Below are 19,314 nucleotides of genomic sequence, written 5' to 3'. Positions count from 1 at the left end.
AACAAGCTCACCCATTACTGAGGCGAGCTTTATGTTCCAGATTTATGAACTGAATTTTAAATTTCATCAGCTGCCATGGTGGGATTTAAACCCATGTCCCCAGAGCCTTGTTTCCTGGGTTACCATTCCAGTGACATTACCACTGCACCACCCAAAAGAGTTTGTGATGGACATATAAACTTGTGAATATTTAAATTGAGCACTCTGTTGCCTACTGATTCCAAAAGGCATATTTGTGTAGTAATTACAATTGTAATGCAGACTTGTAAAATTTGACCGAAAACAGTATTTTCCAGTGGCATCCAGAACAGGAGTTCAAATAATTAAAGCAACAGAATTATAATAATAATCTACAGATTAGGTGAAAAATTGTTGTGTAAGTTACAGGAATGACAGGTTATGCCAATAAGCAGGCTTTGATTTTACATCCCTCGGCAACACCAAGCCTTTAGACTTGGCAAGAGTCAAATGCAATGTAGATTTGTACCTACTAAAATCCTTACCCCCTATTCAAATAGCATACTCATTGTATGATATCTGTTTGAAGGAATGTTGTAAGGCAGATGGGTGTCTACTGGGAGGAAGAGGACTTTTTTAAAACATTGTCAGCAGCAATCATAAAGGAAAGAAATTCTGAGTCACCTTTGTGAGTTAGCGTGATGGCTGGGTTGCATTTATTGATGATGGAAGTATTTATTTCTCATTTTCTAGCTGACTTCTAAAATAGGAACAGGAGGCAGCCATTTAATCACTCAAGCCTGTCAGTTTACTGAGATGATGGCTGATCAGGCAGGCATGATGGGCCAAATAAACCTTTCTTTCCCTCTTATCATTCCTTGGTGATAAAATCTATATTGTGATTCCCACGATAGAGTAAAGGTTGTTGCTACATTACTGACCCTTGACATTCCAGGTTAAAGTCCAACAGGTTTATTTGGTAGCACGAACTTTCGGAGCGCTGCTCCTTCATCAGGTGAGTGCACACACTTGATAAAGGAGCGGCGCTCCGAAAGCTCGTGCTACCAAATAAACCTGTTGGACTTTAACCTGGTGTTGTGAGACTACTTACTGTGACTACCCCAGTCCAACACCGGCAACACCATACCTTGACATTCCGATTAATATTCTGTAGTTTGGCCATGAGATTGAGCCCAGAGAAATTCTAAAAATTGGGCTTTGGGTAACTGCTTATATTTGCTGTCGGATCTTTCTCCCATAAAGGGTGCCTTTTTCAATATTTCTCCTAAGTTATTTCAGGTTTCTTCCTGTCATTTGGAATAAACACTTCATAAGGTTGACATTGCAAAACAATTAACAAGCAATATAAAACCAGAACTAAGAATATTTTTTAAAGAATGCTAAAACAAAATACCAAAAGGGGCAAAACAGGGACATTCAACAAAACAGAATAGCTTATGAAAAAGGGAGGAGCTGCATTGTTCAGGAAAGTGACTCATCAGAGACAAAGTATTGCTGTGTAACTGTCAGAATTATAGATAAGACCATAATCTCTAGGAGCAGAAGTAGACCATTCTGCCCATCGCGTCTGCTCCGCCATTCAATGAGATCATAACTGCTCTGATGTGAGAATCTTCAACTCTGCTTTCCCGTCTTATCCTCATAACCCTTGATTCCCTTACTTATTACAAATCTGTCTATCTCAACTTCAACATACTTAACTACCCAGAGGTGAGAGCCCTGTCTTGTCAGCTTGGATCAGGAATGTCTCAACTTGTTGAGACTCTGAATTGGATTTGATTGAATTGGAATAAAAATACAAAAAAAAACTACCCAGCATCTACTGCCCTCTGCAGTAAAGATTCAGTACCGACTGAGAAGAAATTCTTCCTCGCCTCTGTCATAATTGGGCAACCCCTTACTGAGATTATGCCCTCTGCTCTTAGACTCTCCCACTAGGGGAAACAACCTCTCAGCATCTACCCTGTCAAGCCCCCTGAGGCTACTATATGTCTCAGTATTTAGTTTTTAATTTAACAACCAATAGAGGGAAAGAGCTGTCAATTGGTGGGGGTGTGTGCTACTCCTGCGAGATGTGGGGTATCATGGACACTTCAAGTGTCCCTGAGGGCTACATCTGTGGGAAGTGCATACAGTTGCAGATGCTCACTGAACGAATGGATCGGAAAGAGCAGCAGCTGGAAGCACTGAGGAGCATACAGTTAGCTGAAATTGTTGTAGGTAATAGCTACAGAGATGTGGTCACACCTAAAGTGCAGGAAGATAGATGGGTGACCACCAGACTGCGTAGGCAGCAAGTGCAGGGGTTCTGTATGGCTGTCCCCCTATCTAACACGTATGCCATTTTTGATGCGGATGAGGAGGAAGGTCCATCAGGGTACAGCAACAGCAGTGGCCAGAGCGAAGAAACCATGCCAAGCCTTGCTGCACAGAGGAGGGGTACAAAGCGTAGCAAAGCAATAGTGCAAGGGGATTCAATAGTCAGGGGCACAGATAGGTGCTTCTGTGGCTGCGAAAGGGACTCCAGGATGGTAGTTTGCCTTACTGGTGCCAGGGTCCTGGATGTTCCTGAGCAGGTACAAAGCATCCTACAATGGGAGGGAAATCAGACAGATGTCATTGTCCACATTGGCACGAATGACATAGGTAGAAAAAGTAACGAGGTCCTGCAACAACAATTCAGGGAGTTAGGTAGAAGATTAAAAAGCAGGACCTCGAGAGTAGTAATCTTCGGATTACTCGCCATGCTACATGCTAGTGAGGCGAGGAACAGGGAGATCGTGCAGCTGAACATGTGGCTAAAGAACTGGTGCAGGAGGGGGAGGGCTTCAGATTTGTGGATCATTGGGATGTCTTCCAGGGAAGGTGGGGCCTGTGCAAGAAGGCCTATTTACACCTGAACTGGAGCAGCACCAATATCCTGGCTGGGAGATTTGCTAGTGTGGTTCAAGGGTTTAAGCTAGTGTGGCAGGGGAGTGGGAATCAGAACAATAGTTCAGCAAGTGTAGAGACTGTGGATGAGCATGGAACCAAGGCCAGGCTAGCTAAGAGGAAGAGCAGGCTGAGGGAGGTCGAATTCAGTGGGCCTGGAGGTCTGGGGTGTATCTGCTTCAATGCAAGGAGTATAACAGATAAGACAGATGAACTTAGAGTCTTGATTCATACGCGGAAATTGGATGTGGTTGCGGTAACAGAGACTTGGTTAAAAGAGGGACAGGACTGGCAGATAAATGTTCCGGGATATAGGTGTCTTAGGCGAGACAGAGGGGAAGACAAAAAAGGTGGGGGAGTTGCAATACTGGTTAGGGAACATATTACAGCTGTACAGAGGGAGGACACTTTGGAAGAATCATGTAACGAGACACTGTGGGTAGAGCTCAGAAACAGGAAAGGAGCAGTCACTATGATGGGTGTGTACTGCAGGCTTCCCAACAGCCCACAGGAAGTTGAACAGGTATGTAAGCAGATTCTGGACAGATATAGAAATAATCGGTTTGTTGTAGTGGGAGACTTTAATTTTCCTCAGATTGACTGGAAATCCCTTGGGGCTGGGGGTCCGGAAGGTGAGGAATTTGTTAAGTGTGTCCAGGAAGGTTTTTTGGAACAATATGTAGGAGTCCATCTGGAGAGGGGGCTATACTGGACCTAGTACTAGGGAATGAGCCCAGCCAGGTCATCAAAGCTGCAGTGGGGGAACATGTGGTGAACAGTGACCACAATTACGTAAGTTTTCAGATCTCATGGAAAAGGACAAGTGTTGTCCTAGGGTTAAGGTGCTAAATTGGGGGAAGGCTAACTACAGCCGGATTAGGCAGGATTTGGAGGCTGTTGTTTGGGAGAGGCTGTTTGAGGGTAAATCCACATCTGGCATGTGGGAGTCTTTTAAGAAGCAGTTGATTGGAGTGCAGGACAGGCATGTGCCTATGAAAAGAAAGGAAAGGCAGGATTCTGGAACCATGGATGTCTAGGGAAATTGTTTGTCTAGTCAGAAAGATAAAGAATGTCTACTTAAGGTCTAGGCAACTAAAAACAGATGAAGCACTTGAAGAATATAGGGAAAGTAGAAAACTATTCAAACAGGGAGTTGGGGGAAAATAGGGGTCACAAAACATCCTTGACAAGCAGGATTAAGGAGAATCCCAAGGCATTTTTTATATACATATAGGAACAAGAGGGTAGCTGGAGAAATGGTTGGTTCACTCGAGGACAAAGGAGGGAAATTATGCGTAAAACCAAAGGAAGTGGGTGAGATCCTTAATGAGTACTTTGTATCGGTATTCACAAAGGAGAGGGACACGTTGATTGGTGGTATCTCCGAGGGATATGTAAATCCTCTAGAGAAGTCATCATTACGAGGGAGGAAGTATTAGGTGTATAAAAAAACATTAAGGTAGACAAATCCCCAGGGTCAGATGGCATCTATCCCAGGTTACTGAGGAAGACGAGAGAGGAAATTGCTGGCCTCTAACAGAAATCTTTGTTTCCTTGTTGGCCTCAGATGAGGTCCCAGAGGATTGGAGGATAGCCAATGTTGTCCCGTTATTTAAGAAGGGTAGCAAGGATAACTCGGGTAATGATAGGTCGGTGAACTTAATGTCAGTGATGGTGAAATTGTTGGAGAAGATTCTGAGGGATAGGATCTGTACACATTTGGAAGTGAATGGTCTTATTACCGACCGACAGCATTGTTTTGTACAAGGGAGGTCATGGCTCACTAATTTGACTGAGTTTTTTGAGGAAGTGACAAAAATTATTGACGAGGAAAGGGCTGTGGATGTTGTCTACATAGGCTTTAGTAAAGCATTTGACAAGGTCCCTCATCGCAGGCTGGTACAAAAGGTTGAATCACATGGGATCAAGGGTGAACTAGTTAGATGGATTCAGAACTGGCTTGGCCATGAAAGACAGAGGGTAGCGGTGGAAGGGTGTTTTTCTAAATGGAGGTCTGTAACTAGTGGTGTTCTGCAGGGATCAGTGCTGTGACCGCTGTTGTTTATAATATATATAAATGACTTGGAAGAAAATGTAGCGGGTCTGATTAGCAAGTTTGCGGATGATAGTAAGATTGCTGGAGTTGTGGATAGTGATGAAGATTGTCAGAGAATACAGCAGGAAATAGGCTGGGAAAATTGGGCAGAGAAATGGCAGATGGAATTTAATCCGGACAAATGAGAGGTGATGCATTTTGGTAGATCCAATTCTGGTGGGAGCAATAAAATAAATGGCAGAACCGTCAGGAACACAGACACACACAGAGATCTGGGAGCACAGGTCCACAGATCCTTAAAAGTGGCAGCACATGGAAAAGGTGATGAAGAAAGCATATGGCACGCTTGCCTTCATCGGACGGGCATCGAGTATAAAAGTTGGCAAATTATGTTACAGTTATATAAAACGTTGGTTAGGCCTCATTTGCAATACTGTGTCCAATTCTGGGTGCCAGACTACCAGAAGGACATGGAGGATTTGGAGGGAGGACAGAGAAGGTTTACCAGGATGTTGCCTGCTATGGAGGGTATTAGCTATGAGGAGAGATTGAATAAACTGGAATTGTTCTCCCTGGAAAGACGGAGGCGGAGGATGACCTGATAGAAGTTTATAAAATTGTGAGGGGCATAGATAAGGTGAACAGTTGGAAGTTTTTTTCCAGGGCAGAAATGACAATTACAAGGGGGCAGAAGTTGAAGATAAGGGGAGAAAGGTTCAGTGGAGGTGTGCGGGAGAAGTCTTTTTTACACTGAGGGTGGTGGGGGCCTGGAATGCACTGCCCAGTGAGGTGGTTGAGGCAGATACGTTAGTGACATTTAAGACTTATGTGGATAGGCATCTGAACAGATGGGGAATAGAGGGATATAAGCGGTTGGTCCAGATAGGACAATGTGATTGGCGCAGGTTTAGTGGGCTAAAGGGCCTGTTCCTGTGCTGTACAGTTCTTTGTTCTTTGTTTAATAAGGTCACCTCTCATTTTTCTTGACGCCAGTGAGTACAGCCCCAACATAACTCTTGAATCACAGTCTGTGTGTTCTAGGAACATCCACAGTGCAGCTGGAAAGGGAATTCCAGGATATTGATGCAGCAACGGTGAAGGAGTGACAATATAGTTCCAAGTCAGGATTTGTTTGGCTTGGAAGGGAGCTTGCAGGTGGTGATGCTCTGATGTGTTTACTGTCCTTATCCTTCCAGGTGGTAGTGGTTGTGGGTTTGGAAGTGCTGTCTAAGGAGCCTTTGTGAGTTCCTGCATCTTGTAGATGGTACGCACTGCCGCTACCGTGCCTTGGTGGTGGGGGGTGAATGTTTGTGGAAGGGATGCCAATCAAATGGGCTGCTTTGTCCCGGATGCTGCTGAGCTTCTTGAATATTGTTGGAGCTGCACTCATCCAGGCAAGTGGAGTGTATTCCATCACACACCTGACTTGTGACTTGTAGATGGTGGACAAACTTTGGGGAGTCAAGAGGTGAGTTACCTGTGACAGAATTCCCAGCCTCTGACCTGCTCTTGTAACCGCCATACGTATATGAATGGTCCAGTTAAGTTTCTGGTCAAGGGTAACCACATGGCTGTTGATAGGATTGCATGTAAAGGAGAGATGTTAGATTCTCTCTTTTTGGAGATGGTCATTGCCTGGCACTTGTATGGTGTGAATACTACTTGCCACTTAACCCAAACCTGGCGATTGTCCAGATCTTGCTGCATATGGGCACAGACTCCTTCAGTTTCTGAGGAATTGCAAATGGTGCTGAATGTTGTGCAATCATCAGCAACCATCCCAATTCTGATCTTATGATGGTGGGAAGGCTGTTGATGAAATAACTGAAGAATCCCCTGAGGAACTTTCACAGAGATGTCCTCGGACTGTGATGGTTGACCTCCAGTTACCATAGCCATCTTCCTTTGTGCAAGGTATGAGTCCAAACAGTGGAGATTTATGCCCCTGATTCCCATTGACTCCAGTTTTGCTCGGGCTCCTTGATGCCACACTGAGTTAAATGCTGCTTTGATGTCCAGGGCAGTCACTCTCACCTCAGCTCTGGAACTCAGCTCTTTTGTTCAGGTTTGGACAAGGCTATAATGACAGCAGAAGCTGAGGGACCCCTGGCACAACCCAAACTGAGCGTCATTGAGCAGATTGTTGCTGAGTAAGTATCGCTTGATAGCTCTGCCGACACTTTCCATCACATTGCCGATGATCGAGTGGGAACTGCTGGGGTGGTAATTAGCCAGGTTAAATTTGTCCTGCTTTTTTGTGGACAATTGCCCTTGAGAAGGTGATGATAACGTGTCTTTGTGAGCTGCTGCAATCTGTGTGGTGTGGTGACTCTCTGGCAAGAGTCAATCTTAGAAGTCTCCTTTCGATCCCACTTGGAGTCTCTCTTTCTGAGATACGGACTGGAAGTGAGTTAAGCTCAGAATATTTCTGATGTGCTCAAGAAAACAATATCATAAAAGATCCTACTTTCCCCTGCCTTTCCCACAGCTGAAAGTTGTAATAGTTGCTTTCCTGCCAAATTGAAGAACGCATCTCTAATACGAATGAATGTATCAGTAAAATGGACTATAGAAATCATCCGCATAACAGGGCAGTCATTTGAAATCAAGCATAATTAGTCTCATGCTGCAACAATATCGCTGTTAGTGCAAATCAAAGCTGTACACATCAGGATAGACAATGCTATGGGAATCCATCTGTGACTGCACAAGGCAATAGCACATTTCCATGCATATACCGTGGCAACTGACATTCTGATATCTAGTCTATGGTGTAAATCAACTCAGTATCCACAATATAATAGTAAATATGTCCTGTTGTCTCAGTTCCAGGCAACGCAAGATCATGTAGTTCATGAGTTCTTCAAGGTATGCAGTTGCTTTTTTTGCATCCTGAAGCAGCTATTAGCTCTCCTTTCTGTGCTTTTCTACTGTTAACACGTGCTTGCTGTTTGTTTGTAGCTGTATTTGTGGCAGAAAGCAACAGCACTGATGAAAGGGAAATTCCCCAAAATTTGGAGCCTGACGAAAATCCGTCCACCACACCAGACGTTTTTGAGAATACTTGGCCCTCAGAAAAAGACCTTCTGGGAGCATTTGAAGGAGCATTTGAGGTTAAAGGACACCGAGTGGATCTACAGGGTATCAGGGTTTTGAAGAAAGGTGTCCAGGATGGAGTACCTGGGTCCTGTTTCGGAGATTGCGAGGAGGATGATGATGATGATGCTGAATGGGTAAGTGGTAGTTCAGTAATGAAGAGAATTTTCATTTTGCCGCAATGCTGTTTTTGGAGTTAATGTGTTTAGCAGGAGAAATAGAGATGGTCCGTTGATGTTGCTTGGTCATATTTTCCATGCCCTTGAGCTAGTTTGTTATCTGTAGACTGATCCATTGAATATTAATATACATTTATAGATGTATGCAGTCCATTGGTCACTGTAGCTTTTGCAGAAGTTTTGAACTCTGTCCAGAATCCTACTTCACCTCCTGTTTTTGTGACTACACTTTAAAAGTACTTCATTGGCACCCTGAAGTCATGGAAGACTAGATAAATGAAAATCTTTCTGTTTGAGACTCATATTATCCAGATGCTAGCGAAGAAAACAAAGGGTTACTATTTATTTTGAGCAATTTTTAAAATACATACACATGTACACACATAAGTACATACAAATTAGGAGCAGGAGTAGGTCACTCAGCCCTTCGAGCTGCTCCACCATTCAGGAAGATCATGGCTGATCTGATTGTAACCTCAACTCCGCCTTATCCCTGTAACCCCATGCATTTAGCCCGCTAATCCCGTAACCTACACATCTTGGGACATTAAGGGGCAGTTTAACCTGTACATCTTTTGGACATCTTTTGTGGCACTAATGAGATCAAGTAACTCAGCAAAGTGGCAAAAAATCAAGCCTAGAACATTCCACTGGATGCAGTCGCAGAGCCACTGACAGACCCCAATTTTTAATATAAATTACTTGCAATAAGTTGTGCATAAACAAATCCTGACAGGATGAAGGAAAGTGGCATTGTTGGCCTTTATTGCAAGATGATTGGAGTGCAAGAAAATAGTGTTGCTGCAATTGTACAGGGCTTTGGTGTGACCACACCTGGAATATTGTGTGACTATTTAAGGAAGGCATGCTTGCATTGGAGGCAGTGCAGCTAAGGTTCACTAGATTGGTCCCTTGAATGTTCTATTATGTGAGGGTTACATAGAAAGATAGGAGAAGGAGTAGGTAAATCGGCCCTTTGAGCCTGCTCTGTCATTCAATATGATCATGGCCGACCCTCCATCTCAGCACCATACTCCAGCGCTCTCCCCATACCCCTTGACACCTTCAGAGTCTAGAAATCTATTTCCTCCTTTAATATATTCAGTGACTTAACTTGCACTGCCTTCTGTAGTGAAGAATCCAACAGGTTCACCATCCTCTGACTGAAGAAACTTTTCCCACATCTCAGTCCTAAATGCCTTTCCCAGTATCCTGAGACTGTGACCTCTTCTTCTAGAGCCCCCTAACTAAAGGAAACAGCATCCCTGCATCCAGACTGTCCAGCCCTGTCAGAATCTTTGTACGCTTCAATGAGTTCCCATCTCATTCTTCTAAACTCCAGTGAATGCAGGACCAGTCAACCCAATCTCTTCTTTTACAACAATCCTGCCATCCCAGGAATCAGTCTGGTGAACCTTTGCTGCACCCCCTCTGTGGCAAATACATCCTTTCTTCGATTAGGAGACCAAAGCTGTGATCTGACCCAAGCCCTACGATGAAAGGATCCAGTGTTGAATATATTTAAAGTCAAAATAGATGGATTTTTGATATCTTAGACTCGAGCGATATGGAGAGAGGTGAGGAGGGTGGTAAGTGTCGTTGAACCCAAATGTCAGCCATGATCGTACAGCGTTTTGGAGCAGGCTCAGTGGGCTGTAAGGTCTACCCCTGCTATTTCTTATGTTCTTATGAGCACGTCATTGTGCTTTAGCTCAGGCTGATATGTCAATTGAAAGCTGAAAAATTGGGAACTGGGTGAACATTTATGGTTCAAACTCTATTCAGTTATTGAGGTACAAATATCCTGTCACAGCCCAGGCTATTGAGGTAGAGTAGAACAGGTTTATTTGGAATCACGAGTTTTCAGAGCGCTGCTTCTTCATCAGGTGAGTCACTCACCTGATGAAGGAGCAGCGCTTCAAAAGCTCATGATCCCAAATAAACCTGTTGGACTTTAACCTGGTGTTGTGAGACTTCTTACTGTGCCCACCCCAGTCCAACGCCAGCATCTTCACATCATATTGAGCTAGACTAAGACCTTGAAATAAAAGCTTTAATGAAGCTATTAAAAGGCTATAAATTGCAAAAACTTCGTCATGTCATTGCGGAATATGTAATATCTGAATTTCTGCTTTTTGTTTCCAAATTAATATTGAACCCTAAAAATGACAGTTGAAGGGCAAAAAAAAATCCATGGACGTGAAGTGTTTACGTTTCTCAGCGAGTATGATTTGTGGATGGAAAATGCAGTTATGTGCAAGATGCCTGTTAATTCTGACCAAAACCGCTTTTGCTGCTAAAGATTTAATTTGCAACGTAACATCAATTATGCTGATTGTTTACATTTTTAAACCTTGCAATTCTTCATCTTTTTTGAAAAAGATCACTGTTCAAGTTAAACGTATTAAGAAATCAAAATCCGACAGTGTGGAAAACCAGGACTACGACAGCCGAAGTGCTGAGAGGAGTGACAATTATCTAGTAAATGAAGAAGATGATGATCATTATCGATCAGTGTTTGAAATAACTGGGCCTAAAATACCCTCTCCAGGTCCACAAGGTAAATGTAGGTTTGGAACTGGTGACTAATTTGTTTTACGTATGCGTCAGTCCTTTTTCCCTTTGGATCAGTCTCTGTGATTCACATGGGTGAATGGATATTTGACAATTCTTCCACAGAGTAAGATAGTAGCTATTGATTGTTGAATTGTGTAAACATAAAAATTAGGAGCAAGAGTATAGAGACATAGATAGGATGCAAAGCTGGACTGAAAAATGGCAGATGGAGTTTAACCCTGATAAATGTGAGGTGATTCATTTTGGTAGGACAAATTTAAATGTGGATTACAGGGTCAAAGGTAGGGTTCTGAAGACTGTGGAGGCACAGAGAGATCTTGGGATCCATATCCACAGATCTCTGAAGGTTGCCACTCAAGTGGATAGAGCTGTGAAGATGGCCTATAGTGTGTTAGCTTTTATTAACAGGGGGTTGGAGTTTAAGAGCCGTGAAGTTATGCTGCAACTGTACAGGACCTTGGTGAGACCACATTTGGAATATTGTGTGCAGTTCTGGTCACCTCACTATAAGAAGGATGTGGAAGCGCTGGAAAGAGTGCAAAGGAGATTTACCAGGATGCTGCCTGGTTTGGAGGGTAGGTCTTATGAGGAAAGGTTGAGGGAGCTAGGGCTGTTCTCTCTGGAGCAGAGGAGGTTGAGGGAAGACTTAATAGAGGTTTATAAAATGATGAAGGGGATAAATAGAGTGAATGTTCAAAGACTATTTCCTCGCGTGGATGGAGCTATTACAAGGGGGCATAACTATAGGGTTCATGGTGGGAGATATAGGAAGGATGTCCGAGATAGGTGCTTTACGCAGAGAGTGGTTGGGGTGTGGAATGGACTGCCTGAAGTGATAGTGGAGTCAGACACTTTAGGAACATTTAAGCGGTTATTGGATAGACACATGGAGCACACCAGGATGATAGGGAGTGGGATAGCTTGATCTTGGTTTCAGATAAAGCTCGGCACAACATCGTGGGTCGAAGGGCCTGTTCTGTGCAGTACTGTTCTATGTTCTATGAGTAGACCATGTGGCCTATCGAGCCTGCTCACCATTCAGTACAATCATGATTGATAGAAACATAGAAAATAGAATCAGGAAGAGGCCATTTGGCCCTTCAAGCCTGCTCCGCTATTCATTAAGATCATGGCTGATCATCGAATTCAGTACTCTGATCCCCCCTACCCCCATATCCCTTGATCCCTTTAGCCCCAAGAGCTATATCTAATTCCATCTTGAAATCAGACAACATTTTGGCCTCAACTTCATTCTGTGGTAGTGAATTCCACACATTCACTACTCTCTGGGTGAAGAAATTTCTCCTCACCTCAGTTCTAAAGGGTTTACCCCTTATCCTCAAACTGTGACCCCTAGTTCTGGACTCTCCCACCATTGGGAACATTCTTTCTAAATCTACCCTGTCTACCCCTGTTAGAATTTTATAAGTTTCTATGAGACCCTCCCCTCACTCTTCTAAACTCCAGTGAATATAATTCTAACCAACTTAGTCTCTCCTTATATGACAGACCTGCCGTCCCAGGAACCAGCCTGTAAACCTTCGCTGTTCTTCTTCTATAGCAAGGACATACTTCCCCAGATAAGGACACCAAAACTGCACACTACTCAGATGTGGCCTCAGCAATGCCCTATACAATTGCAGTAAAATATCTCTATCCTTATGCTCAAATCCCCTTGCTATGAAGGCCAACATACCATTTGCCTTCTTCACTGTCTCTTGTACCTGCGCACTTACTTTCAGCGACTGAAGCAGGAGGACAATTTGGTCTTGTGCTTCGACTCCATTTTCCTGCCCACATCCCTTGATTCCCTGAGAGACCAATAATCCGTCTATCTCAGCCTTAAATGTATTCAACGATGGAACATGCGCAACCCTCTGGGGAAGAGAATATCAAAAATTCACAACCTTTGAATGAAAAACATTCTCCTTCTCTCATAAATGAAAAGATTAGTACGTTGCCACAGCATAATTTCAAAACCAGCTTATTTTTTGAATTGAACATACAATTCAGTGGCACTCATGAATCCTTGTACATCTGATAAATTCCACAGCCGCTACTCGCTGAAGTCTGCACTGCTGTTTCTACTTGTTTGGGAACATTAATGTGGTGCGTTTCACTCACCTCTTTTTAATATAAGTAAATCCTCATTGTCTCACAGAATTCGTGAAAATAATAGCCTTTGTTGTTAACTTTCATGTTTTTGCCAACACGTAATTTGGGGGCTGTTTCTTTGCAAAATTGCTTGCATGTCTGAGCCAGTGACACTTTGCAATAAGCATGAGAGGAACCGATTCCAGTTCAGTTCCTTAAATGAAACACAAAAACATTGCAGAGTGCCCCATCTAGTGGATCAGTGAAGCACTGCTGAAACTCAGTTCCACTGTAATAAAATAAAAGTAAAGAAACAGATTAGCCATCTAATTTGAAAGATAGTAATGGTGTATCGTCCTAGCTCTTGGTAGTTTAATAGAAAATTGTGAGCATTTGCTAATACCCTTGTATTGCTAAAATTGAAGAATGGTACATGACAATGATGTGGAGATGCCGGCGTTGGACTGAGGTAAACACAGTAAGGAGTCCAACAACACCAGGTTAAAGTCCAACAGGTTTATTTGGCAGCAAACGCCACTAGCTTTTGGAGCGCTGCTCCGAAAGACGAAGGAGCAGCGCTCCGAAAGCTAGTGGCGTTTGCTACCAAATAAACCTGTTGGACTTTAACCTGGTGTTGTTAGACTCCTTGCATGACAACGAGCCAGAAAGTTTGCAAAACCTCCTGCTTTATTTTAGTTGGATTAATATTTCTATATCCTTTAGGAAAGAAGAGAGATTATCTCAGTCTTGGATGGCCTAGCCCTGATGAGTGTCTGAAAATCCGAAGAGTGGAACTTACAACTGTTGCAAGCACGTGGCTAGCAGTTTCAGCCAAAAATATAGAGTAAGTCAAATTTCTGTCTTTTCCCAAACCCAGTTAATCCATCCCCAAGCACTGCATTATGTACCCTGAAATACTATAGATTGTGATGTATTCACAAGAACAATTCCAGGCATGAGGAACTTCAGTTAGGTGAATAGATTGGAGAAGTTGGGACTGTTTTCCTTGGAGCAAAGAAAGCTGAGAAGCAATCTGAAAGATGTAGCCATAATCAAGAGGCATTTGGACAGGGTGGCTAGGAAAAAAACTTCCCACTGTTGGAAGGATCGGGAACAAGAGGGCAAAGATTTAAGGTAATTGGCAAAAGAAGCATTGGGGACATGAGAAGCCTTTTCACACAGTGAGTGGTTAAGATCTGAAATGCGCTGCCTGAGAGTGTGGTGGATTTATTACATTCAAGAAGGAATTGCATTATTTGAAAAGGAAGAATGTGCAGAGTTTTGCGGAGAAGGTGGGAGACTGGCACTTAGTGAATTGTTCATTCAGAGAGCTAGCAGAGAGATGACTCCTGTATTGCAATAATTCTGTATAAGCCAATCTGGTATATACAGCTCCTGTACTGTAATATTTCTGTATAAACCAATCTGGTATATACAACTCCTGGACTATAATTATTCTGTATAAGCCAATCTGGCATTTACAGCTCCTGTACTGCAATTATTCTGTACAAGCCAGTCTGGTATATAAGACCAAGATGTGGAGATGCCGGCGTTGGACTGGGGTAAACACAGTAAGAAGTTTAACAACACCAGGTTAAAGTCCAACAGGTTTATTTGGTAGCAAAAGCCACACAAGCTTTCGAAGCTCTAAGCCCCTTCTTCAGGTGAGTGGGAATTCTGTTCACAAACAGAGCTTATAAAGACACAGACTCAATTTACATGAATAATTACATATAAGACCAACCCATTTTTTCAGCCCCAAAAATCATATTTTTGCATACACTCGCCATACAAGTCAACCACCCATGACATGCTATACTCGCATGGGCAGTCAACCACAATTTTTCACCCCACAAATGGATATTTTACTTACTGGTTCCTCATTACTGGGTACAAAGGATCAAGCAGGCAATATGGGCTGTGCTGCGAAGATGAGGGGGAGTTTAAGTCCCTGTGCGGCAAACAACAACGATGGCGACCACCCACACCCACCCCAGCTTGTCACTTTTATACTCAGCATGTAAGTCAGCTCCTGTTTTTGGAGGGATTTTTCAAGATGTCATAGGTCTACATAAGATCACGGCCTGCCACATTGGTGTGAAAGATTATGCAACTTTTTGTGGAGTACTCTAATTCTGTAAATGGCATCCACAGACCCTCATAACCATGTGATACCTGCTGAAGCAGTTTTTGCTCAATTATTAGGAAAAGAAAGGTAGTTTTATGGTACTTATATTTGTATTGATAAACGTTGGAAATAAGGCTAGTTTTAGGTGGGTTTCTGTACTTAGAAGGGATCTATAGTTAGATTCATGCTAGACAAAGGTGTTTGTATGTGTGGGGGTTGGTTAAGTTCGAACTCTCTTTCTATTGTGCTTCGAGGGCTTAGGGTGTAAAGAGTAAATAAATAGAGCAGCAGGTATGGGGTTTGACAGCAGTTGCAGCCAGATCACTGAAGAATGAACAGCTCTTAACTCTACCAGGAGAAGCTGGACTAGACAAGAGAATTGCAATGATGCAAGTTTCCTCAAGAACAAGTTACAGTCCAGTAAACCAGGAAATTGGGACAAAAGGAGTTTCTTAAGATGACTGGAGTTAAACAGAACAGAGGAAACTGGAAATAGGAGCAGATCACAGTTCAGTAAAATCATATAGTTGCAAAGTTATTAGATTGAGAGAGGCCAGAAAGATATCTTCAGTGGTGCTAAGGTCTGTGAGCCACTACGTGAATTGATCATCTAAATCAATGGTTGGATCTCGAGTTTGTGTAACAATGGAAGTCAGTTGAGTTAGAGAAAACATAGTCCCTTCCATTTTATCAGAGCCATTTTGTCTGGTTCCAGCAGCACTGTATTGTTTCTGCAGTAGCATAATTGATCTCACTTGATGCAGTGTTTGTTTTGACCTAACTTAATGTAGGGTTCTGTTGTTTCGTGTTCCCCCCTGGAGTATTGCAGAGTGGGGCTTGATTGGGTTGATTGACAGGTAGAGTCACATGACTGACTTTCCGAGAAAACTCAAGGCAGTCTGTTTGGTGCTGTTTAGAGAGAGGCCTTTTTCTCTGTCTCTTGCTCTGTTTGAAATGGTGTCTGGAATCTGACAAGAAATAAACCTTTCTCTATGATTCTACTGTTTGGGGGCGGAGCTTTCACTGGAGGTTGGTTCATGAGAATTAGAAGACGGGTCTCTGTCTGGATCACTCTCTAGAAGTGTCCAAAGGCTGGAAATCGAGTACCTAAGTAAGTATCTTTGGTTTCTGTGCTAACTGGTTCTAAAGAAAGGATTCATGTCTGTGAGGGATACTGCTAAATTGGAATAATAGAGTTAGCTAACTGTTAAGAATTATACTTTGTCATGTTTAAGTATTTAAATTGGTAAAAATTATGTTAATTCTTTTTGTTATATTTTAACTGTGTTCTTAAATAAAGTTTGTTTTGATAAAAGCTTCCTAGTGGGTCAATTGAATCATACCTGGAGTGAAACATCTTATGCTCACACTAATGCCAAAATCAAATGTAAACGTTGGGGTCTTGGCTAACTTCATAAAATGCCTTGGAGTTTCTGATCTGGTCCTTAACATATATGACATTCTGGGCTTTATAAATAGAGGCCTAGACTACAAAAGCCAGCATGTTATTTTAAACATTAATTCTGGACACTTTGGGTGGAATTTTCCGGCCTCGCGCACCCCGAAGCCAGAATATTCCACCCAAGGTCAACGGACCTTTCCATGGCCCGCCGCACGCCCACTCTGATTCCCGTGGCGGGCGGGAAAGTAAAATTCCAGCCTTTATGGAGGATTTAGCACAGTGGGTTAGCACTGCTACTTCATAGCGCCAGGGACCCGGGTTCGATTCCCGGCTTGGATCACTGTCTGTATGGAGTTTGCACATTCTCTCCATGCCTGCGTGGGTTTCCTCCGGGTGCTCCGGTTTCCTCCCACTGTCTGAAAGATGTGTTGCTTAGGTGCCTTGATCCGAACAGGCGCCGGAGTGTGGCGACAAGGGGAATTTCACAGTAGCACAGTGGTTAGCACTGGTGCTTCACAGCTCCAGGGACCTGGGTTCGATTCCTGGCTTGGGTCACTGTGTGGAGTTTGCACATTCTCCTTGTGTCTGCGTGGGTTTCCTCCGGGTGCTCCGGTTTCCTCCCACAGTCCAAAGATGTGCGGGTTGGGTTGATTGGCCATGCTAAAATTGCCCCTTTGTGTTCTGGGATGCGTGGATTAGCGGGTAAAATATGTAAGGATATGGGGGGAGGGCCTGGGTGGGATTGTGGTCGGTGCAGACTCGATGGGCCGAATGGCCTCTTTCTGTACTGTAGGGTTTCTATGTTTTTATGTAACTTCATTGCATTGTTAATGTAAGCCTTACTTGTGACAAATAAATAAAGTTTAAAAGTTTCAAGTTTAAGTATATAAAGTTTTAGTAGAGAGGATTTAAAGGTTTTGAAGAGGGTAGACAACAGATTTATTAGTCTCTGGTTGAGGGACTACAGTTACGGTCATCGACTGCAAAGCTGGAATTGTTCTCCTTAATGGCAGAGAAGGGCGAGGACATTTGATAGAGGTGTTTAAAATAATGAAGGGCTTGAGAAAGAATAAATAAGGATATGCTGCTTCCGATGGTTGAAGGATTGATAATCTAAGAGTTAAGGTGATTGGAAAATGAACCAGAGATGACAGAGAGGAAAAAAAACTTTTTTAGGCAACAGTTGGTTAGGATTTGGAATACGATGCTTCATAAAGGTGTGGATACAGATTCACAAGTAGCCTTTCAAAGTAAATGAGGTAAAACTTGAAAGAGAAAAGATTACAAGACTACGAGGAAGAGTGGAGAACGGCCAGCACAGACTCTGTGGGCCCGATGCTTTGTTATTCTTCTATGAGGTTTGATTTTTCATTATTATAGAATGTCCACCAGAAAGAGTGGTTAAAGTGGAATCCATATTAACATTTTGAAAAGAAGAGCATAAACAATTGTAAAAGAAAAAAAAATCAGACAGGAAACATGGAAATGTCGAAGGAAATTGAGCCAAGTGCATAACCTTTTCAGAGAGCGAGGACAAAGTGAACTAAACAGGCCAACTCTGGTGCTGTAAAATATAGTTATCCACTTTCACACAAAATAAACTGACTTGGCTCTATTCAAATCAGGACCCACTGAAAAAGATATTAACGCAATAAATCCCAACATTAAAACAGTAACAAAAAAGCCTGTTCACAATGTGGAAGGATGTAAGATGCCAAAGGTGTGCCCCTAAATCTCATCATCTTCACTATCCGTGTCACCACAATAACCTTTGGAAATGAATTCAAATGGTCCTCTGTTTTCAGAAGCCTGTCATGATGTATATTTTGCATTTTTACTCTAGTATTACAGAACATATTGACTTTGCCACCTCTCTTCAAGAACCAGCAGTAGAACCTGTTTGTAATGCCAATCTTCCTGCCAGTATGCACACCTTAGACCATTTGCATGGTATGGCAAGTCGACTCAGTATACATTATACTGGAGAAAGCCAGTTGAAGGAGGTAAGTCAAACTACAGGAAGAAATGGCCTATATCATGGAATTTGATGTTTTCTTATTTATTAACTGTATTAAGTCAAACTTAATGCTTAAAAAGTGCTATATTGATCTGCCAAAGTGACAAAATCCCAACTCATAACCACATAGGCACCAAAACAATCAGATTAGTTCCAATCGTCTGATTGATTGAGAGGAATGCTGTACGGGTTGGAAGTCCAAAATCCGGCATCCCTGGGACCAAGAATATACCGGATTTTGGATTTTCCCCGATTTTGGACAATAAAATCAGGTAGCCTATCCTCGACCAAATTCAATTAGAAATTGATCACCGAGGCAAGGGACCATTTTTACCGGCAAAGTGCAGGCTTTACATATTCTATACGATCAACTTGTATTGCTCCAGAGCAGTCCGGCCAAATTCCTTCAGGCACCGTCGGAAGTCCCTCAACGCCTGCTATGCCCAACAGTCGCAGGGAACAAGTTGGTCACAGAACAGCGGAAGCTAAAAGTTGGTTTCCAGTTTTTTCAACTCTCAGTGCTTTTGTGTGCTGTTAGTTGCACATTGACTTGATTTTCCATCCTGTATTTACAGCCAGGTGACCAAAAGGTGTCTGGGGTCGTGTTTGGCGCAGGTTTTCACAAATTTCCCATACTCATTTAGGGTTGGCGAACCAATTCGATAGACGGGAGGCTCTGCCCTTTTGATGAGCCATCTCCAGAGTGAATTGGATGCGTAACATTGTTGGAAGAAGTGTCTGACTACAGGCACCCATTGCGTTGAGGGGAAGTCATGAACCAATATAGTATGGCAACCTCACTTACAGAGGGCAGCACACATTTGCGTAGATTTCAGTAAGGCTGGCTTCGGAGAG

The 19,314-nt window shown here is 42.9% G+C and overlaps 1 protein-coding gene across 4 annotated transcripts in view; it reads left to right on the top strand.

Moving 5' to 3' along the window:
- The window catches only part of ttc17 (tetratricopeptide repeat domain 17), a 103,554-nt gene that overhangs the window by 73,520 nt on the left and 10,720 nt on the right, over positions 1-19,314 (top strand). For all 4 annotated transcript variants that reach the window (XM_078221060.1, XM_078221057.1, XM_078221058.1 and 1 more), the window contains 4 exons: positions 7,928-8,199; positions 10,624-10,801; positions 13,636-13,756; positions 18,286-18,445. In XM_078221060.1, the coding sequence (XP_078077186.1) occupies positions 7,928-8,199; positions 10,624-10,801; positions 13,636-13,756; positions 18,286-18,445 (731 nt within the window). The remainder of the gene's footprint in view (positions 1-7,927; positions 8,200-10,623; positions 10,802-13,635; positions 13,757-18,285; positions 18,446-19,314) is intronic.

The sequence above is a fragment of the Mustelus asterias genome, chromosome 9, assembly GCF_964213995.1.
Source record: "Mustelus asterias chromosome 9, sMusAst1.hap1.1, whole genome shotgun sequence".
NCBI classification, from domain to species: Eukaryota; Metazoa; Chordata; class Chondrichthyes; order Carcharhiniformes; family Triakidae; genus Mustelus; species Mustelus asterias.
The sequence above is the reverse complement of the archived record's forward strand: the minus strand, read 5'-3'. Positions and strand labels throughout refer to the sequence as shown.